Below are 20,078 nucleotides of genomic sequence, written 5' to 3'. Positions count from 1 at the left end.
TCGACGATCAACGACAGTCCCGACGAATTCTTCCGCCTTTCCGCGTAGACCCGCACTCGTACAGAGCTGTCGGTCTCACACCTGCACTCATATTCACACAGAGGGCCTCCCGATATATCTATCTGGGGGCGTTTGTCCGACTGGATGCATCGAGAGGAGGTCTGGGCGGCGGTGTTCATACTTCAGATGGTCCCCCGAATCTTCATGGTGTGAGTGACGCTCTGATACATGACGAATGGGATACTGACCAACTTGTACAGACCAGCGAAAAGGAACGCCCCATTCTGAATCTCCGTGACCATCTCCAGCGTCTGCATCCTGCTGCTCTTCCTTGGGTTCCCATGTACAGCGGCAACGGTCTGGAAATACAAATACTACTTATCTTGGCCCATGACAAGAACAGGACCCGTCCATATATCCCTGTGTGTTGTGGCTATATTCTTCAGGTGTCCAGATGTGTAGCCAGCGGGGTGTATAGCTGACGATCCCAAGTGTACTCGAGCTGGTTGCTTCCAGTTGACAATTGCCATGTCAGAATAATTCCGGGTGAGCACGCGGTTTTCCGAAGATCTTTTCAGCAAGCTGCGTCGATTGTGGGTATATTGCGGTGTTCGCCTGATTCCGCTGCATCTGACTGGTCATCCCTTATCGACTTCGCTTTGATCTGCGCCTTCCAGAACCATAGAATCTCACAGTCGTTCCAGCAGGTCAGTCCTCAACACAACCAAGGTTCAATAGTTAGGCTGAAACCAACCTTCTTCCCAGCGGAGAACACAGATCGTCCATGAACCAACAACGCGTCCTACAACGCGCAGCCGAGCGTAAAAGTTCACTCACGTAGCTGACAGTGAGTTCACCATCATTTCCATGAGACCAACCTTGCATTTGCCCTGTTCGATGCTCGTGACATACTCTATAAATGAACAAGCTAACCAAAACTGATACGAACTTCCTCCACCATAGGGTAACATGCCATTATCATAACCGTCTTCGACACGGACAGCAAGTAGGTATGTTTCATTCTCAGTTACGGGATCCCCCATCATTTCAAGTCCAGATTGTAATACCACCTTCCCTCACCTTCCCTTAGATATCGGTCCGAACTCTATCTGTGAAAAAACAGTCCATCTCATCGATTGGAGGTATACGTGATTCATTAACAACGCAGCTGATGGCGTTGGTTGAATGGTATGTAGTCTGACGGATCGTGTCGCGCGCGCCGTTGAGAAGGACGATTGCTGACATGTGGCTGTCTATCGCTCACAGAGGTGAGAACTGGATGTATCCTGGTTGTTTGGTCGGGAACTTTCGGGGCAATGCCGGCAAATTGTGGTAAAGTCGCGATCGACTGTATGTAATTTGCTCTTGCCCTCTAAACCTCACAACGATAGATAGTGGCTGTTTCGTACTAACCAGTATCTTCAATACAGCGCGAACCTGTTGGACAATATCTTGTATTGTGGTCACGGTATGATTAATATTCGCCTCAAAGGTTTGGTATATGCTACGGAGGGCATATCAGTCCACTCTTCAGTCTATACCGCAATGGTCATCCGGAGAAATGTCCTGTTGGACGACAGCCGGCATGTGCACCCCACTCGCACAAGTCTGGAAAGGTTGTTTGGACGCTCGTAATCATCGCCGGCGGTACATTTGGGCGCTACCCCATCGACCAGCTTCGAAGCAGGCTGATCAGCTCCACCCACGGCATCTAGTGATACCGACGATCTAGATCCGCTTTGTTGGTCGTTCGTTCAACTCCATCTAGGTTTATAGGCTCGCGCGTAAGAATGCAGTTATGGGCTTTCTGCTTAGGGTCTTCCAGACAACAGACAAGTCGGGTTCAGAGCCATGACAGCCCCAGAATCAACTCCAGTTGACGTCAGTTCTCTCGTTCGCACAGCAGGTCTGTGATGTGGTTCTGGCGGCGTAGGCAGCGGGGAAGCTACCCCAGAATATATGCCATAGGGTTTAATGCATAGGACACAGCTTTTGTGTGAAGCGCAGCCTATGTTTAGATCTTTGTGAACGGTGTGTAACGCTTCACCGTCTACTGATACCTGAAGGTCTCAGGAGCAAAGTATCAGAGTCATGCACGAAACACATGGGGGTACTAACTTGGGACGGTAGAAACAAGAAATACCGGTCGGACGAACTTCTCAGTTCGTGATTTGGCAGGCGGGTCCTCGTCGACGTGTCCGAATAACGATGGTCCAGCGTACGGCAACGGACATTGCGAGACATTCCTCAACCGTATGTTAGAAGCCCTTCTTTTCCTCTCGACAGGGAATTCATGACTGATGCACTGGTTCATTGTTCCTGTGTCCAGTATCCAATCTTACCGCAACTGCTGGCACTTCTGGTAATAATAACGAGACCACAGAACCCGAAAGCATTGCAGAACTGTCAGTGGCGCTCTACGACGTCCGAGACTCGGGAAGGAATATAAACTAAACTACTCACAGGTACGGCGTACCTTTGTGGCCTTTCAAAGCTTCAATCTTGAGCTCCAAGTCGTCTCCATCTCGCTGCGATGACATCCATCGATCAGTTAGACTGGCCACCTTAAACTTGAGTGGCATTATGTGGTACTTTTCACTCTGAATAAATGCTGGAGGATTCTCAGCGTCTCGGCATCCTACGGCAGGGACCGACGATGTCGTTCCCCGCTTCAGAACCTCCCCTACTTCTGTTGCTTCGTTTGGAGTACCAGATATGTATAACGGATACCCTTAGGTCACCGCTCCCGCAACGCCGGCCTCTATATGGCTCCGTCATCCACCGAATCGGAGACGGGATCGATGGAAGACAGAACCATATACAATGTCTAGTGTCGTTTGCATCACTCGGCAAGTAAAATAGAACAGGCATGTACCTGATCGATGGTCACAACTTCACAAACCAAAGGAGGTTTGGTACTTTCTCCCTTGCGTTAAGCTGACGTACGCCGCGGGGAGGAGGCGGTAGCAATTTATGCGAGACATCACCACGGTAGGAACTCTGAGCATGCCACGCAGATCCTGCACTCAGGCCTATTGTTACCTTCATTTTCCGGCCATGAGGGTTTGATATATTGCGAACCTAGATCTTGGTACCACTTCCACGGCACAGCCGCGGAGTAAGAACCATAGCTCTGTGTTGGCCGCACCACCGAGCGCGCTTGGTGCTCTCTCACACTGTGGCAGGAAACTGACTGAAAATGGGTTTGTGCGTAGGGCATGAAGAGGAATTTGTAGGGCTGCGTCTTCTTTTTCGACGTGAATCTACTGACGTAGTGTCATATCCGATGGGTCGCTTGAGCATCAAAGTATGCCAAGTCAGAGCAGACAACTGCCATGCGACAATTCCCTTGATTATGTACTCCCACCTCTTGCCATATCACCTCGAAACCCTTTTGGAATACCGTGTTCGTGGATCTTAGGCGGATCTCAGCTTCTCCATTGCTGTGAGTGCTTCCACATTCTTCTGCTCTCAAGCGCTTTGCTGATCCGCCCCGCGTACAAACACAGTCCACACACATAGATTATCGCATTGATGTTTGCCTGTACATACGCTAGGAAGACACTGCACGTGTGCGGGCTCGAATCTACACCTCTACGATGAGTGTCACTTTTCTACTCACGCCAGCTACGGCCATCAAAATACCGGAGTAAACCACGAACCCTTTTACGAGTCTCCGCTCCCTTCGCTCCGAGGATTGAATGCACCTTCCCCGAGAAGCTCCATGAGACTAGCGAGAGTTTTGCCCGATCCGACCGACTGGCACTTGTTCACTTCGGCCCCACATTACAAATGTTCTAACTCTGGTCGTCCTTCATGGAATAAAAGACATGAGAGATCTGACGGAAGAAACACATTTCTCATCTCGTTCTCTGCGTCCAGCGTCAATGCAAGACTTCGCTTCCTTCGATACGTCTGACGCTGAGCCCGCTCCGTTTGTTGGCATCGTCGGCACTACTGTCGATGCTATCCGTCTCGTTATTGCAGCTAGGTTCGTGTTCCTCAGTTGATGTATTGTCGATGTTGATTCATGTTGCCATGTAGGAGAGGAGTAATTCCTCGTATTACAAGGTACGACCCTACCTCTCCTTTATACCTGCTTCTATCGACTGACTGTACGGCGCAATCAAGGCGTCTAAACGACGCGGAACGTCGCTCCATGGTACATAGCGGCGCAGTCTTCATCTATTGCTCAGCCGAATGTGGCAGTAAGTGTAAGCTCGCAATGCCGTTAGACCACACGATTAACACCACTATAGTACAGAGATGGACCGAGGGACTCACTTGGAGCCCAAGTCGAATTGAGGGCAACTTTTTGGTGAGTCGTATGTAATCACAGTGGGAGACGGAGCGTGGGATAACCGTGCTGCCCGTCGCTCTGGGAAAACCTTTCGCTGACTTGGTCTCTAGGTCTACCGCGAGGTCACGCACACGATAGATCGTCGGAGCCACAAAACCTCTCAGACTCCCGTTTGCACCACAGTTCCAGGAGAACCCGACATCGGACAGATGCCAATAAGAAGCTCATTAGGTCCGCTGAAACCAAATGGTCTGACAAAAAAGGTGAGCTCATGATCAATACCTCGTAATGAAACGAATCTGACATTCTGCAGACCATTACCGTCAATATCGACGGCGCCAACCACCATGTCGTATCATACTATCGAGAAGAAGATGTCTCGATCAACCGTCTTCGTCGCCCAACGGCCAATACAGAGATCATGTCGCTAGAAGTCCCAATAAGCGCGGTGAAAGACACGAGGTTTCGCCACCCACCGCGCGTTGACCTTGACGACAATAATATACCTAGAATGTGCGTGACACCTCTGTCTACCCTTTGAAGCCACTAACAGATCTATATATCTACCAATTTAGCTTTGACGACGAAGAGTTGGCGTTCAGGGCTCGCTATCCTCCCAGTGCGCGGTCGTCTCAAATGGCCACCCCAGCGCGAATGATGGTCTCTAGGTCTCCAAACTCGAATATACCACAGGGGGCAGCTACCATCAGTCAGTTTTATCCCAATACTGTACAACATAACGTGTGTAACATATATTCTACAGACGTGGGCCGAACTTCGTCCTGGGACGGATCCTCTACCTTACCTCCCGGTGGCGGCCAGCCATTCACGCCAACTGGATCGCACCACAGAGCTGCATACTCGCAAGATGTCAGAGCATCAGACATCCTCCTATCAGGTTACCCCTACACGCAAAGTACACGAAGCCACGACCATTCAGCGTATTCATCGGCGTCTACGGCGTCCGTCCCACACGGCGCAACGAGTTACCAACCACAGCCGTCTTGGGACTCTCGTCACTCACAGTCATGGAACTCTCACGTACCTTCCAATGGAGGCTCAGGAATTTACGCTTCAACTGATGTAGCTAACTCTGTGCGTCATTGGTCGGGGTGAAGGTTTGCTGTAGGAAGAGTGCGAGGGATACGGACAGATATCATGGGGCACACTCGGACAATGCAGGCGTGGATTTCGGATTCTGGAATTGCTGGCACTTGATCAATCATTAATGCTCATAAAAGTTGTGACGAACTATGACTATATGTGACTGCACCATAATACGTACAACCTGATGTCTCCTAGTACTTAGTTTGCACCCTAGAGACCTCATCATCTATTCACATGTTCTACGGCCTTTGACCACGAAGACTTTGACTCGTGCGAAGCTCGCTGCATTACGCACCATTTATTTCTCTTGAATGATCAAAGGACTCTAGTAATTTGTGAGTTATTTCAAGTACCAGCCTACCTGCGGTAACCTGCACAAATAGGGCGGTTCTCCACAATGCTGGTATTCTTGGGGTGATATCGTACATTGGATACATGTTTTCTTGAAGTGGGTGGAGAATTTTCAGGCGTGCGAGCACACGTGATGAGTGATGAGACACTAGGCATCATCCAAATGTACAGCTACGTCTAACTCATGAAGAAGAGATATGGGATGAAAGCCGAAAGAACCAGAGCTGCACACACACAATGATGTCTCCAAAACGGGATGGGCGGACCTTGACCGGAATTCAAGACATCACATTCAATATTTGGACAATGTTGGTGTAACGCGCAAAAACTTTGGGTTTTACAGCACAAAAGGGAGGTGCGTACGTGCGCATATTCTGGACGATATACTTATGTGTGTCGTGCGTTCAAACACAATGAGGGCGTGTAAGTACGCGCCCGGGCCGAAAACTCGTGCGAGATAATAGATTCGAGCGGAGCTCGAACTTCTTTCGGGCGCGTAGGCCCTGTATGGCCTCATCTACTTACAGCCTTCGCAAGAGATTCGGCCTCGCAGGCACTGCAGCAATGAGCCAAGAGGATGGGTAAGCCGATTCAGAGATCTGATGTGGCATACATGTTGAGGGAATGACCACTGCTTGATCACTGCGGTACGCAGTGTGTAGGGTTCAATTGACATCTCGCAAAGTTTATCGACGTGGGACCTCTTTCTCCGTTCATTTCATGCCGCGGTCATATTTCCATATCTGTCATCCAAATCGCTAGGCCTTATTCTTGTTCATTGCTAAAGGTTTCGCCTCAGCTGAAGCTGAGCCACCGTCGCCCGACACTGCGGCCCTCTATCTCGGTGTCTTGTGGGTCCCAGTGTATTGCTTATATCACCTTTACGCCGCTTTCATGTAGGTCCTAGCGCTTAGAAGGATCGCCGTTGAAGTAATTTCAGGTCATGAGAAGATGCCTTGCTTCCAGGGTGCCGTATCCGCACGGTCACTCCGAGGTTCCATCAGTCTCAGCATGCTCCCCCGCGGATGTCGTGCGCTAGAAGTAGCTAGTGGTTTCTTTATTCTTAAGTGTTTGACTTGATGGGTACAGATACAGTCCGTGTATAAAGGGTTGCGTTGGATCTCGCTTGTAACGATACCCCCGCTCCCTGCAGAAGCTTGCGATTACGATCTGCACAAGCAAACCTTTCCTCCTACTTATGCTTACTTTGTCTCGACAGCGACCTTCCCGTCACCTTTGGGGCCTAAAATGGCGATCCTCTATATCATTTATAACGTTTGGTTCGTTATATTATACCTATTCATAAGTCGATTTTGCTGATGATCCCTTTAGTTGTTGGATTAGGTATGATCTGCAAATATATGCCTCTTGCCTCACCGTGGCGGCTGACATTATGGAGTAGGTATCACGACCGATCTCATCATATACTCGATGATGATACCCTTCCTTCCCTTCCACCTCGAACGCTTGAGTTACTCAAGGGTATCCGTGCTGGTGGGCTTCTTGCTTTTCGGCTTGGTGCGTATGTTTTCATACTAGGGACATAGTAACCCCTGAACTTATACTGCTGCTGCCGACAGGAAGCAGGCGTCGTTCTAGGTATGAACATTTACATATGGTCATTTTGAGTGAGATGGTTCCGACCCGCCCGCTCGGTTATTAGCGACGCCGATCACCGCATGGCTATCTGAAAAGTACAAAGCCCGCCAATCCATTCTTCTTACCGGACTACTGGCCTCGATATTTTCTCAAGGAGTAATGCTTGTGTCTCGCCAATACTGGCTTATGGTCATTGCCCAGGTATTCCAAGGCATGAGCTCCGCTATGGTTTGGGTAGCAGGTCTAGCCTTAATGTAAGTGACTTCCTGTTTGCGCTGTTCGCGGCGCATTCATACCTATGTTCGACTGTCTGCTCCTAGTTGTGACACGGTCCCTCAGGAACACGTCGGGCGTACGTCTACAATTGAGTGTGTTCAACCTCACACCATATTCATTCTTTATTTTCAGAACAACTTGGATTGGCTACTTCTGGATTAACGCTAGGGTGAGTTCCCTCACGGTGATGCACCGTACACGCCGTTGTTCAATCCTGTCATAAAGGCAAATGATTGGCCCTCCATCAGGTGGTTGGTTGTACGATCGCTTCGGCTTCCGCGCACCTTGGATATTCACTATCACCATCACGAGTTTGGATCTTCTCGGACGACTCTGCATGGTCGAAGGGCAGAAGGCAAGAATATGGGCCGCCGATCCTGCAAACGTCTCAGGCTGCTCGATGTGTATTGAAGACGATCTCATTGGTCCAGCGACAGTATCATCTGCCAATCCGACTAATTCTGGGACGTCTACAAGCTGTAAACACGGCCCGCTGATCAACTCTGAGATAAGTATTATACAAGATGATACCGTGTCGACGGACGAAGCCACTCCACCGTCGGCGATGACGCCTTCCCTTTCACTGATAGAGGTCACACTCACCCTGTTGAAGTCCTCGAGGGCGCTCACTGCTATTGTTAACATCGCCATCTATGGGCAAGTATCTTACTTGTAACCTTATAACGAGTAACCTAGCTCCTAACTCACCTTGGCAGGTTCGTAACCAGCAGTTTGGAGCCCACGCTTCCGCTTCACCTGCAGAAACTCTGGGGTCTGGGCTCTTCAGACGTAGGGATTGTCCTTGTACTGATCTTCATTCCTACCCTTATTGGTACGTGGATGTTCCAGCAGCATCAGGCGGATTTATTTAAATGCTTTATTCGTGTAATGATTAGCCTTGCCTATCTCGGGAAGATACTCGGATAGCGTCGGCACTGAATGGGTCACAATTCTATGTCTGCTCGGAGCCCTTCCATGGTGGGCCGCAATCAATGTCAATGCTTCACTGACGTTCTTCATTGTATCATACGCACTCAAGAGTGAGTCGGTTTAGGCCACTAGCATGACACCAGGCAGCTCATATATCGTCTGAATCTTTCTCGGCGACAGGGATGTTCAACTCCTCCGTAGTCTCTCCGTTGACGGCAGAACTAGCTTCTGTCTGCCGCACCTTGGATGGTGTTGGTTGTATGCCGGTTCTATTCATGCAATCATGCACTTCTAGCTCACAAGAGACTCCATTGGCGCTATGCAGATGCACATGTATACGGCGCTTTCAACCTTGCGTACGCCATAGGTTGCGGTTGTAAGTTTCAACCTACCTAGTGTCATAATTACTCATTGAATCCTCATCACTTTGACAGTGGGTAATCTCGTAGGTGGGGAGGTACGAGCATTCATCTCCTTCGCATCTGCAGTACTTACCTATGTCTATGACGTATGTTCGCTCCGTGTCTGGTCGTAGATGTACGAACGTATCGAGAAAGGATGGCTTGCGGGAAACATCCTCAACATGGGCCTCGTGACGGTATCCATCGCGATCGCTCTTAAATACACTGGTAACCACCCGTTAATGGGAAGAGTTTTCGAGAGGTTGAGGCAGCCAGGCATACAACTGAGGGAAGATGATGATGCATAGAAAGGATTGGGCGAAATGACGGGTCAAGGTTCTTGATAATACTGAGCGCAGAGCATTCTTACGAAGAATCGGGCAGAGCAAGAGTCGGAAGTCGCTTCCGAGGGTGTCGTTATTCTGACCGTTATTCAGTTGCGAGTTAGACTTACAGTTCATCGTGTATCACGGACAAAATAAGACTGTTTAGGTTGCCACTTGAGGCTTGAAACTTGCAGCCATACGGGCAGGTTCTATACATACAAGCTCTCACGAGAGGCAAGGTCCGGGGTGTACAGTGAACGACCACCTTGAGGAGGCTCATTGGCTTCTGCACGCTAGTTTGACTTGACATCAAGACAAATGATGATCATAGACACGCGGAGTGGATATGTGGGTATGGTATCATAATAGATAAACCTAGTACATAGAGCTTAGAACCTCATGCCGCACCGATACAAGGGTATAAACACCGTAAAACCCAGAGGTAAACTGAAAGAGACGATGAAAGAGAAGAGAATGTACGATGGTCGTTCATATATATGTTCGACTTCGTCGAAGCTCAAATGCCTCAAGCTTTAGAAGATAGCCCGAACCAACCCTCCACCAATTGCCATGCCGGCGCCAGCACCAACACCAGCAGCAGCCGAATGAGCCATCTGATGTACATGTCAAGTACCACGATCAGAAACATCGAGGAAAATCGAAAAATAAAGACCCATACCGTATTTTTATAAGCACCGTACTTCGATGCCTTCGCCTCTTGACCAGACGCTTGCTGTAATCCTAACGAATTCGCTCCTTGCCCTGGCGGAGGTGGAGTATCGATTCCGTGACGAGCGGCCATGAACGGTTTGTAGGCCTTTTTCTCACTCTGGCTGGGTGGCACTGAGTGCACCGTGGCTGGCGGATTCGCCTTCTCGGAGCCGGAGGAAGATATCTTCTCTACATAATTGGATGGGAAAAGACCTTGTCGACCGTTGACTTTGCCAGTCCACCAGTCTGCGTTGGTTTCTTCCACGATTTCGATGATATCTCCCTCAGAGAACGAGAGATCAGAAGGGTCCTACGTGGGACGTATTTTCATCAGCGTCTGATGCGTGTCGGGTGATGGTAGCGACGTGGGACTCACCTCGGCGCCTTCGTTGTACGACCATAGCGCTCGCGCCTGGGTCACATACGCTGGAGGTGGTGGAGGAGCAGGGACGGCACGTTTGAGAACAGGAGAGGCGAAAGTGGGACTCGGAAGAGAAGGGGATGCAGCTGCAGCCGCGAAAGCTTTGTAGGTCCTGTTCTGACTGTTGGGCAGCCTGGACAGAATGGTCGAGGCATCGTTCGAGGAGATGTAGTTTTGAGAGACCAGAAACTCGACGTTGGACTCCATCTGAGCGAGGACGTGTTTGTACAGAGCGGCTGCCTGAGCATCGGAGGGGGGCATGGGAGGCATGGCGGGGTTACTAACACGAACGCTTGCGTTTGTCTAGAGAAAAGGCTCGGAGAAGACACAAAGGCCTTTGAGAACGTCAACAGGGTTTATATAGAGACAATTCTGCATCATGATGGGCCTGCCCACGGTCTGAGAGTGACTCGATGCGTGCTATATGTGTGGTGGTATCAATGGTCGAAGATACCAACGACGGCCAGGGCAGTCCATCCTGTGCCATGTGCCCGGATTGCGATGTGAACAGTAGCTGAGAATGGGGTTTGTGCGTCGGGACGGCCATCACAGTATGAGCCTGCATGCGCGCCATAGACATGGACTTGCACGAATATGGAAGAAGGAAGGAGGAACTCAGGACGGGAATTTATAGTTTGTCAAGCCTAGGCCACACGCCACAGCAACCGCAACCGGCTGAAAGATCGGAACGGTCCGAAAAAGGGCAAGCTGCTTCCTCATCTGCAATCGATCCTTCCTCTTGACACCATTGTACACGATATGAAACCAAAAGACAAGAATAAAAGAAGAAAAAATCAAGCGTAACCACCACTATAACACACGTTCGGAACTGTACTGGTAATGCCCAGAATCACCACGCTTGGTGCCCTCCACTGACCTGTATGCTGTTGACATCATCGCACATCAGTGGTTTGTCTAGCTGGAACGAATGCTGCACGGAAAATCAAAGTGAATCACTCACTCGGATCCTGTACAGAACGTAGATGCGTCAGACGCGAGCCAGGCAGTCACTCCCCGCAATTCATCAGGCCGTCCAATTCTTCCCATTGGGTTCAGCGATGACCACTTCTCTAGAAGGTGGGGCTTCAAGTTCATGTCCGTGTTTCAATTTTTACACGTTCATGGATTATTTCACCGATAATGAAGGTAAAGTCGTCAGTGTTTGTCTCCAAGTGCAGCCACGTGCAACATTGCTCACCTGTTTGTCGAGATAGGCCTTCGTCATTCTATCGACCAAAGAAAAATACGGTCAGAGTGGCTCTCTTGCAGGTAAATGCAAGGCCTATAGACCCTCCAGCGGATCTTTTCCATGGCTCTTCCGCATCTCCTGAACTCAAAGAAAATTAGATCACTCACGCCGTATAGATGTACCCTGGCGACAGAGCGTTCACTCGGATCTTCTTCGGTCCGAGCTCACAGGCCATGCTTCGAGCCATCTGCAGCACTGCACTCTTGCTCGAGTTGTACGAAACCCATGCTTGGTCCTGCGAATGATCGAAAGTTCAGGAATGGCAAGGTTATGAACGAGTGCCAGTGTCAGCGCCTCGTTCGTTGCCATGGTCCAGAACGTAGACGGCCTACGCACCTTATTCGTGATACTCCCGCTCATCGACGCTATCAGAATTATGCTGCCTGGAGTACCGAACTTCACCATCTGTCTGCCCACGGCCTGGGCCGTGAACAATACACCGTTCACATTCACGTCATGCACCTGAGGGTAGGTAATGATCAGCAACCCCCCTGCCCTGACTTAATCTTGGTACTCACTCTCTTGAAGTCCTGTGCAGGATATTCCAAACAATCCGTGTTATCTCTCAATATTCCTGCGGCCGCGATACCGACATCCAACCTGCCCTCCTTTGCAGCAATCATCTCCCCCGCCGCCCACATCTTCTTCTGGTCCGTCACATCCGTAGAGATATACTCGACTCGCCCCTCTCGGCCTTCCTTCTTACTCATCTCCTCCACGTAGCGTTTCACCGCCTCCCATTCTTCGCCCGGTTTCTCCGGTAAATCAAGGCAGTAAACCGCTCTAGCCCCTGCCTCTGACAGCGTCAGCGCCATCTCGAGGCCAAGACCGCGGTTTGCACCAGTGACGAGTGCGACGCGGTCTGCTAGAGAAAATTCGTCCGATAGCTTGGAACGTGGTGCGAATGTGGCGCTACTCGGTTCAGAAACATAGGCGAGGGCGGCGTTGACCCCGATAGGGTCGTACGGGGATGTGGATTGGATGGGGAGAGTGCCTTTGGTGGTGTCGACCAGTGTGGGGGAGGTGGTGCTGAATGACCGGGCGAGGTGAGAGGTGCGCGATAAGGGCCGGTACGCTTTCGCGGTTGTCAAGACACGAGAGTGCAGCAAGGACCTGTGCATCGACATATTGTTTGCGGGTGAGTCTCTATAAATTCGAAGTCGATGGCGCTTTGTGGATTGTTCGTGGGTGAAAGTATACTTTCAGCTCGTAGGAAAGAGCGGGAGGGTATGCGAATGCGTCTGAGAGCGTGTTTCCCGCCTGGAGTTACATTATAATTATACCTATTCGATCTTGAATTTAAGTTCCGCGCTATTTTTGTCCTTGTGATGGGTGAGGTCATCGTCTCCCATGCCACAGGAGACAGAGGATATCTGATACGCACCGCCAGTTCAGATGATCGTGACCAGTGACCACCTCCGGCCACTTTTCCCTGCACATTCCAAGCATACTTGGGAAGAGGATATCGCACTCAATTCACCGCAGCCTCGCCTCTTACCGTGCCCATCTTACCGGCCAAGCTCAAGAGATATATGAGATATGGTCAGGAGGCGCTCAGCTGGTACATGGTCAGGAGGTCCGTTGCTCTGATCGCGGTGCGCTCTGCTGCTTCAGGGCGCGACGAACATTTGATGTCCTCTCTTCCGTGATCCGCCGGAAATTCGGAGTGGCGTAACTTGACCTAGCTCAGATCGCTGTGGCGTTTCTCTCGACCAGTTTTTGAGCACCTCGTTTGGACGCATCTTCACCCCATTTCCACCTCGCGGTCTTCACCACATAGAACGAATTCGTCGTTCTCGCCAGCCTTTTCAAACAAGCCAACGCCCGCTTACGCCATACTTATAGCGGCTCAATTCACCACTATCATCGGTGAATACCATCATGATCATAGCTGGCGCGGTGCATTCATGCTCGTTGGGATGCTGCGCCGGACGCTACTACAGTTGTCAGTCCACTTAATCTTCAATTCGGTGTCCCGCTCACTGTAGATTTTCCATTATCCTCACTTCTGATGGCGCAGAATATATATGAATTGTTGTGCCGGATCTCGCATTATTTTGGTCAGATAAATTTGCTCTCTGGTGGTAGAAAAATAGGATTGTGGGCACTGATGCATGTCTGTAGTAACTGTCTAGCCTCCATGTTTTTGTACTAACATTTTTGGAATCTGTCTAAGGTCCCCTTATGTCTAGGCAGGACAGAGCATCCTTCATTGTGAAACGCGCGTACCGCGTCGCTGTATGTACCAAGGTCACAAATTACCGAACGAGAAAGACCGTCGGGATGTATAGTTCTCGCGACGTACGGACTGTTACTTAATGTGGCGTACGGTGTGGCGCGAACTTCAATTCGAAAGAACCAAGACGCGATCTTATCTTATCTCGAAAGGAGATCCGTTCAGCGACAGAGGTTTCTTGAGAAACGAAAGTGACTCACACAACATCGGACGGCGCCACGCCAGCTAGCGCCATCCCCCCATCGATTTACCATAAGTCAACCTAGAGGCCTCGCAAACCTGTATCGGCTCGTCCTCTCTCGCCCGCCGTTGTATCATAGAACCCGTTTCAAATCTTTCCTCTCGGCCAACAAGCCCTTCGCCACAATGGCACAACAAAACATTCGTTCCGCCGATGGTTTGCTCAGGCAGGTTCCGGATCCGGGCCAGGCTGTAGCGTACGCTTGTTCAATGCTTTTGATTTGTTTACAAACATGACCAGAGGTTTTCGATTTATCAGACTGCCAAAGGAGGGCGAGGAAAACGTCTTGATCACGTCTGCCTTGCCGTATTGCAACAACGTCCCTCATCTGGGTACGTACGAATTCATGGACGCTTCGCTATGGGGCGCACCAGTCTGAGAGAGGGGTGTGTAGGGAACATCATCGGGAGTACCCTCAGTGCGGACGTCTACAGCCGGTGCGTTACTATCTGCACAAATTTTCCGTGCTCCGAGATTGATCAAATTTACTGTTGCTGGCACAGATATTCCCGTAAGTGGAACACATGACTGCTCTCTCCCAGCGGGCCGTGACGAACGAGATCTTGTTCAGGGACACGAAACCGGAGAACGTTGTACATTTGCGGAACTGATGAGTACGGGACGGCTAGCGAGACCCAGGCTTTGAAGGAAGGCATCACACCCCGGGAGCTGTGCGACAAGTACCATGAGCTGCACAAAGAAACTTATAAATGGTTTGACATTGGGTGCGTCGACTTCTATTTGTCGACCTATAAACCGGAATAACGTATGTTGACTTTTGCATCAGCTTTGATTACTTTGGGCGGACCTCGACGCCACTGCACACAGAGTATGTGACCACTTGAACTGAGCGGCATGGTGCTCATGCATCAGAACAGGATCTGTCAAGAGGTGTATCTCAACCTCGCGAAGAACGACTGTTTGGTAAAGCAGACGAAGGAACAGACTTACTGTGCAGGATGTGAAAAGTGCGACATCGTCGTATACTAACGAGAACGCACGCAGCTTACGGTGGCCTTCCTCCAAACAGATTCTTGGCCGACCGTTTCGTGGAGGGTACCTGCCCACATTGTAATTCTGACGTGCGCAAAAGAACCGCCTTGTGTGCGTAATTCGCTGCTAATTCACCTCATCATGCAGGATGCCCGTGGAGATCAATGCGACACTTGTGGTCGCACAATCGACGCCATCGAACTCATCAACCCTCGCTGTCTCGTTGACAAGACGCACAAGGTCGTGTCCAGGTCGTCTGCGCACATGTATGTCAGGCTCGACGCCATCCAGCCAAAAACGGAGGAGTGGATCAAGAAATCGTATGCAGCCGGGAAATGGTCCCCGAACGCCGTCATCAACAAGGAGGGGCAGTTGGTAGATGCTAGGATCAAGTCCGGGCTCAGACCGAGCCCAGTTACACGAGACCTTCAATGGGGAGTGCCAGTGCCGACTGCAGAGGGTGTAGACGATCAGGGGATGAAGGGCAAGGTGCTCTGTGAGTAAGATTCTATACGTCCCTTTCGCCAGTTTTCAGCGTGCTCATTCTTGATTGATCAGACGTCTGGGTATGTTTTAGCGCGCTAAGCCCTTGGTCACTACTCACGCGATTTTTTAGTTTGATGCCCCTATTGGATATCCTAGTATAACCGCAAACCTGACACCTGACTGGAAGAAATGGTGGTTCAACCCGGAGAACGTCCGTCTTTATCAGTTCATGGGCAAGGACAACGTCTACTTCCACACCGTGTTCTTCCCATGCATCCAACTCGGTGACGGACGACCATGGACCATGTTGCACCATCTTTCTACCACGGGTGCGTTCTATTCACTTTTTTTTTTCTCTTCACCTTTGTTGACGGCCTTCATGCATGCTCAGAGTATCTCAACTACGAGGGCGGCAAGTTCTCAAAGAGTCATAATCGTGGTGTGTTTGGTCCGGCTGCGAAGGAGACCGGTCTACCGTCGTCAGTGTGGAGATATTACCTCCTGTCGACACGGCCAGAAACTGCAGATGCCATGTTCTCGTGGGCTGATTGTGTGAGTGATAGCTCAAGCAGGATGCCAGTCAAGACAACTCACGCTATTATCAACAGATCTCCGCCAACAACAACGTGCTCCTGAACAAGTTTGTTGCTTCCTATATCTGACTATAACATCAACTGATTATCGTACTATAGCTTCGGAAACTTCGTCAATCGGGCTCTGAAGTTCATCGCCTCTCAGTACGACGGCGTCATCCCAGAAGGTCCCGATGTCCCCGGCCCGCTTTCCCTCAACGACCCCATCGACGCCGAATTCATATCCGAGGCGAACCGTATCATCAAAGATTACACCGACAAGATGGACGGCGTCGAACTCCGTGAGGGTCTCCATACCGTCATGCGTCTCTCCGCCTGCGGCAACTCCTACCTCCAAGCCTCGGGACTGAACAAAGCTTTGATGGCAGAGAACCCAGGTCGCTGCGCTCAGGTCGTGACAAGAGCTGCGAACTTGATCTACGTCCTCTCAGCTCTGGTTTACCCCTTCATGCCCGCTACGTCCGACGCTATCCTCGCGCAGCTGAATGCGCCCGCGAGGACGGTGCCGAAGGAGCTCTCCATCGATATCTTGGCTGGACATCACATCGGAAAGCCGGAGCATTTGTTTAAGAAGATCGAAGAGAAGATGGCGGATATTTGGAGAGATAAGTTTGCTGGGTCGAAACCTGCTGTGGCGGCCAACGCGGATGAGACACATGTTGCGCCTGCGATGTCGAAGAAAAAGGCGGCGGCACAGAAGAAGGCGGCCCAGAAGGCAGCTGCTGCGACTGGAGAGGATAGTGCTGGTCCGAAGTCTGCTGAGGTGCTTGCTTGGGAGGCTAAAATCGCGGAGCAGGGAGAGGTCGTAAGAGCGTTGAAGGGGAAGACACCAAAGACGCCGGAGTTGGAGCAGGAGATCACGAATGCCATAACGGAGCTGAAGAAAATGAAAGAGGAGTTGGCGGCCCTGTCGAAGTGAGCGCGGTGGTGTTGTGCGGCCAGGCGGGGAAGTTCAACGAATCGAGCAGGAGTAAATGTAAACATAGAAAGGTTGTACAACAATACAGTAGTTGCTCCGTAGATATCTTCATAGGGACTTACATAATCTACCGATGACGACACCGTCGTCGTTGCACACCGACGTAGGAACCTCGAGCTCGCTCATAGCTGACCTCATTGAACCCGGATCCCAAAATGAGAGCATTTCCTGGGATTATATAGTCTTGATTAATGGCTCTCCAGTACCGTTCACACACGAACGTCGTTACAACGTTTACAGTAAAACCCACATAATCCTGCCGCTATGGCATTGACTTCCGAACCATCTCAGGCTCTTCCGGTAACATCCCCTACGTTTCCCACAAACGTTGTCAAGCATCCCGAATTGTGGTTGAACGATGGGAATATCATCATCCGCGCCGTCTCCCAATTTTCTCGTGCATCCAATCCCCAGTCCACAGATGCGCCTTTTCCTCCTACACAAACGCTCTTCCGAGTGCATCGGTCAGTTCTTGCATTGCACTCTCCAGTCTTCAGCAGCCTCTTCGGCTTGGACCAGGGCTCGTTCGAATCCGCCTCGGAGACGTTTGAAGACATTCCCGTGATGGAGTTGCCAGACCCCGTAGAACACGTCGAATCCCTCTTGAAGGCTCTATACTTCCCTAGGTTTGTTCTTGGAGCGTAGGCCATGTTGTTCACCTTCACAGCCCGTCGGCTCATTGTTTCTCTTCAGCGAAACCTATCGGTATCTCAGAGAACTACAGGAGCCGACCGAGATCCATCGAATTCCGAATGAAATCGCTGGGGCGTTACTGCTCGCCACCAAGTACGAAATCGCCAGCCTGCAGAGGATCTTGACAGACGCGCTCACTAAGGCGTGGCCTGCGTCTCTGCGGGACTGGGATAAGAGAGTTGCCATGATCAATGAACGCCGTTTTGTCCCTCCAGACCCCGGTATGCTCATGCTTCTCTGTCATCGCCTCTATTAAAGACTCTAACAGCTCGTCCTTTGTGTTATGCAGCACAAGCTATACGACTCGCAGTGGCATCCAGAGCTTACAATGCCCTCCCTGCCGCGTTCTATGAACTTTGTCTGACCACCTGGCGCACCGACAGATCTCTCAACATTGCACCTCTGCATGCAGACGAACTCCGATGTCTCCTGTACGGGCAGAAGAGACTGATGGGAAGATTCGATCCCGGAGGGGACTCATATCTTCCATCACTGTTACTTCGACTCCCTCCTTTGCCATGCCCTGAGGGTCTCGAGTGCTTAGACAGAACGATACAGTGGATCCACGGCTTTGCGAACAAATTTCCCGGATACATCACCAAAGGGTTCGATCCCCTGCGTTGGATCACGGATGCGAGAGACGATTTGGGGTCAGGGGACTTAAGGTGCTGTGATACTTGCAAAATTCGGATGAACACAGTCTTTGATACAGAGAGGACTCAAATATGGAATCATCTGGGAGAATATTTCTCGCTTGTGAGTTGTTTCCTCGGATTTCTTCGCCATTTTTATGCGGCGTACCTATCTTACTGATATTTTATTTCACGTCGAAGAACGGCCTGCAAGAATCGCATCAGTGAGTTGTAGGCCACGAGTCGGCTAGGAGAACCGGCAGCTAGGCACGGAAGCTGGAATCCTTGGTTGATACTTATTTCGCATCTCATACCACGCAGGGAAGTATATATGTTTTCCTGTGTCACACTTACGGTGGCGCGCTCGCTCTGCTGCGTGTACGCATATCGCGATGGTTCTCCAGGGGTATCGTGGCCCAATTACATGCCATGTGTGAAGTCTACACATGTTAAAAGGCACGGTGACTGGTACAGTTGACCTCTTTGTCTCATAAGGTAGCATTTCACCAAAGAGGGCCGTTACCATACCAATGCTCACACCAGCGGCGGCAGGATGTGCTGTCTATGTCCTACTCACAGAACATCAGTGAAAAAGTAGGAAGCCTTGTGCCATCAAGATGCGAGTGTGAATTCTATCCTTGCATTGAAGACCATGCGCACCTGGACTTGTGGGGACAGAAGTGATTGACAAAGCTAAGAATATTGAATTGAGAGTTTCAGAGCGGACACGAAACTTGAAGGTATATTATAAAGTAAAGGGGCATAATCGTAAGTCGTGCAGCATAGGGCATAGGTTGGTGTAGGAGAGAGAGGTGATATTAGGGACAGCAGAGCAAGAGCGTCGATCCTAAGAATAAGCATTCCAAGCAAAGGCTGACTGCTCTGATCATGCGAAGAGCTGTTTCTTGCTTCGATCAAACTCAGACTGGGAGGTCCTTCCGTCCGTAATAGACGCCGCTGAGGAAGACACTGGTGGTGGGAAAGAAGTCACAGGAGGGCGAGTGTCAAGAGAGGCGAACTGTTGCCCTGAGTCGGACGTGACCGGGGCCTTGTATGCCGGATGGTCTTTGTTCGAAGCAGAGGAAGACGGTTTCCTACGCTTAGAGCTTGAAGCAGAAGACACAGGCTTGGTGAACACCCTACCATCGAAGCCTGCGCGGTGATGAGGTATGTGCCCATGGACTTTTTTCATATGACGGGTCTTTCTCGAGGGGTCGATATAGGTCCATTGACACTCTTCTACGGGGCACACTAACCGTATGTTGGTGCTGTCGAGGCATGACTGGATTAGTATTGGGCTAGCAACTTGGCTGAGATGAATTTACGCACTGGGTTCTCATGTGGGTTTTGAGGTTACTGAGCTGGGCAGTCTTGTGTCCGCAGACGGAACATGTATGTTTACTGGTAAGAAAAAATACGATCAGATATGTGTGGTGGGACCGAGATATCGTTCAGGGAATAGCGAACCTCCTCTCGGCTTTTTCGGGGCGGTGCGTCAGGTTATCATGTCGTAACAAGTTGGCATAGTAGGCGAAAGCGAGAGGACAGTGTGGG

The 20,078-nt window shown here is 50.5% G+C and overlaps 7 protein-coding genes across 7 annotated transcripts; 4 read left to right on the top strand and 3 right to left on the bottom strand.

The window, feature by feature from the left end:
• Positions 1-271: 271 nt before the first annotated feature.
• Positions 272-1,188, bottom strand: STEHIDRAFT_118225 (uncharacterized protein). Its single transcript, XM_007299808.1, has 5 exons — positions 1,091-1,188; positions 961-1,010; positions 766-845; positions 678-707; positions 272-593 (listed from the first exon to the last, which is right to left on the bottom strand). The coding sequence occupies exons 4-5, from the start codon at positions 681-683 to the stop codon at positions 375-377; spliced, it is 225 nt and encodes a 74-aa protein (XP_007299870.1). The 5' UTR covers positions 684-707; positions 766-845; positions 961-1,010; positions 1,091-1,188; the 3' UTR covers positions 272-374.
• Positions 1,189-4,598: 3,410 nt separating this feature from the next.
• Positions 4,599-4,841, top strand: STEHIDRAFT_49664 (uncharacterized protein; the record flags this gene model as incomplete). The annotated part of the gene is made up of 1 exon (XM_007299304.1): positions 4,599-4,841. A coding segment is annotated over one exon (243 nt), but the record flags the coding sequence as incomplete, so codon positions are not given.
• A 1,488-nt stretch (positions 4,842-6,329) lies between these two features.
• STEHIDRAFT_91005 (MFS general substrate transporter) lies at positions 6,330-9,272 on the top strand (the record flags this gene model as incomplete). The annotated part of the gene is made up of 14 exons (XM_007299780.1): positions 6,330-6,339; positions 6,414-7,038; positions 7,149-7,276; positions 7,339-7,357; positions 7,422-7,611; positions 7,678-7,709; positions 7,766-7,802; positions 7,859-8,290; positions 8,350-8,465; positions 8,530-8,673; positions 8,744-8,821; positions 8,889-8,939; positions 8,998-9,020; positions 9,099-9,272. Exons 2-14 carry the CDS (start codon positions 6,957-6,959, stop codon positions 9,270-9,272), a joined length of 1,506 nt encoding a protein of 501 aa, XP_007299842.1. The 5' UTR covers positions 6,330-6,339; positions 6,414-6,956.
• Positions 9,273-9,625: 353 nt separating this feature from the next.
• On the bottom strand, positions 9,626-10,683 carry STEHIDRAFT_72771 (SH3-domain-containing protein; the record flags this gene model as incomplete). The annotated part of the gene is made up of 3 exons (XM_007299383.1): positions 9,626-9,904; positions 9,970-10,311; positions 10,378-10,683. The coding sequence occupies 3 exons, from the start codon at positions 10,681-10,683 to the stop codon at positions 9,824-9,826; spliced, it is 729 nt and encodes a 242-aa protein (XP_007299445.1). The 3' UTR covers positions 9,626-9,823.
• Positions 10,684-11,038: 355 nt separating this feature from the next.
• STEHIDRAFT_118223 (sorbose reductase sou1) lies at positions 11,039-12,993 on the bottom strand. Its single transcript, XM_007299806.1, has 6 exons — positions 12,190-12,993; positions 12,008-12,133; positions 11,779-11,906; positions 11,621-11,648; positions 11,384-11,505; positions 11,039-11,306 (listed from the first exon to the last, which is right to left on the bottom strand). Exons 1-6 carry the CDS (start codon positions 12,796-12,798, stop codon positions 11,273-11,275), a joined length of 1,047 nt encoding a protein of 348 aa, XP_007299868.1. The 5' UTR covers positions 12,799-12,993; the 3' UTR covers positions 11,039-11,272.
• A 1,280-nt stretch (positions 12,994-14,273) lies between these two features.
• On the top strand, positions 14,274-17,139 carry STEHIDRAFT_48321 (methionyl-tRNA synthetase; the record flags this gene model as incomplete). Its single annotated transcript, XM_007299179.1, has 13 exons — positions 14,274-14,344; positions 14,407-14,480; positions 14,543-14,585; positions 14,709-14,873; positions 14,936-14,977; positions 15,027-15,116; positions 15,179-15,230; positions 15,289-15,637; positions 15,700-15,707; positions 15,758-15,956; positions 16,019-16,179; positions 16,236-16,267; positions 16,320-17,139. 13 exons carry the CDS (start codon positions 14,274-14,276, stop codon positions 17,137-17,139), a joined length of 2,106 nt encoding a protein of 701 aa, XP_007299241.1.
• Positions 17,140-17,463: 324 nt separating this feature from the next.
• STEHIDRAFT_165456 (uncharacterized protein) lies at positions 17,464-18,940 on the top strand (the record flags this gene model as incomplete). Its single annotated transcript, XM_007299805.1, has 4 exons — positions 17,464-17,825; positions 17,893-18,113; positions 18,182-18,648; positions 18,726-18,940. The coding sequence occupies 4 exons, from the start codon at positions 17,464-17,466 to the stop codon at positions 18,750-18,752; spliced, it is 1,077 nt and encodes a 358-aa protein (XP_007299867.1). The 3' UTR covers positions 18,753-18,940.
• Positions 18,941-20,078: the final 1,138 nt, after the last annotated feature.

This window comes from Stereum hirsutum (assembly GCF_000264905.1).
Source record: "Stereum hirsutum FP-91666 SS1 unplaced genomic scaffold STEHIscaffold_2, whole genome shotgun sequence".
In the NCBI taxonomy this organism is placed as follows: domain Eukaryota; kingdom Fungi; phylum Basidiomycota; class Agaricomycetes; order Russulales; family Stereaceae; genus Stereum; species Stereum hirsutum.
Note: the sequence above shows the minus strand (reverse complement) of the source record. Positions and strands in the feature narration are given on the sequence as shown.

Bases quoted from the DNA above. Each gene is read 5' to 3' on its own strand.
- STEHIDRAFT_118223 (XM_007299806.1), bottom strand. From the start codon at position 12,798: ATGTCGATGCACAGGTCCTTGCTGCACTCTCGTGTCTTGACAACCGCG. The intron at 12,134-12,189 runs GTGAGTACCAAG...ACCTACCCTCAG, and splicing joins CTGCACAGGACTTCAAGAGA to GTGCATGACGTGAATGTGAA. The intron at 11,307-11,383 runs GTGAGTGATTCA...TGATGTCAACAG, and splicing joins ACGTTCTGTACAGGATCCGA to CATACAGGTCAGTGGAGGGC.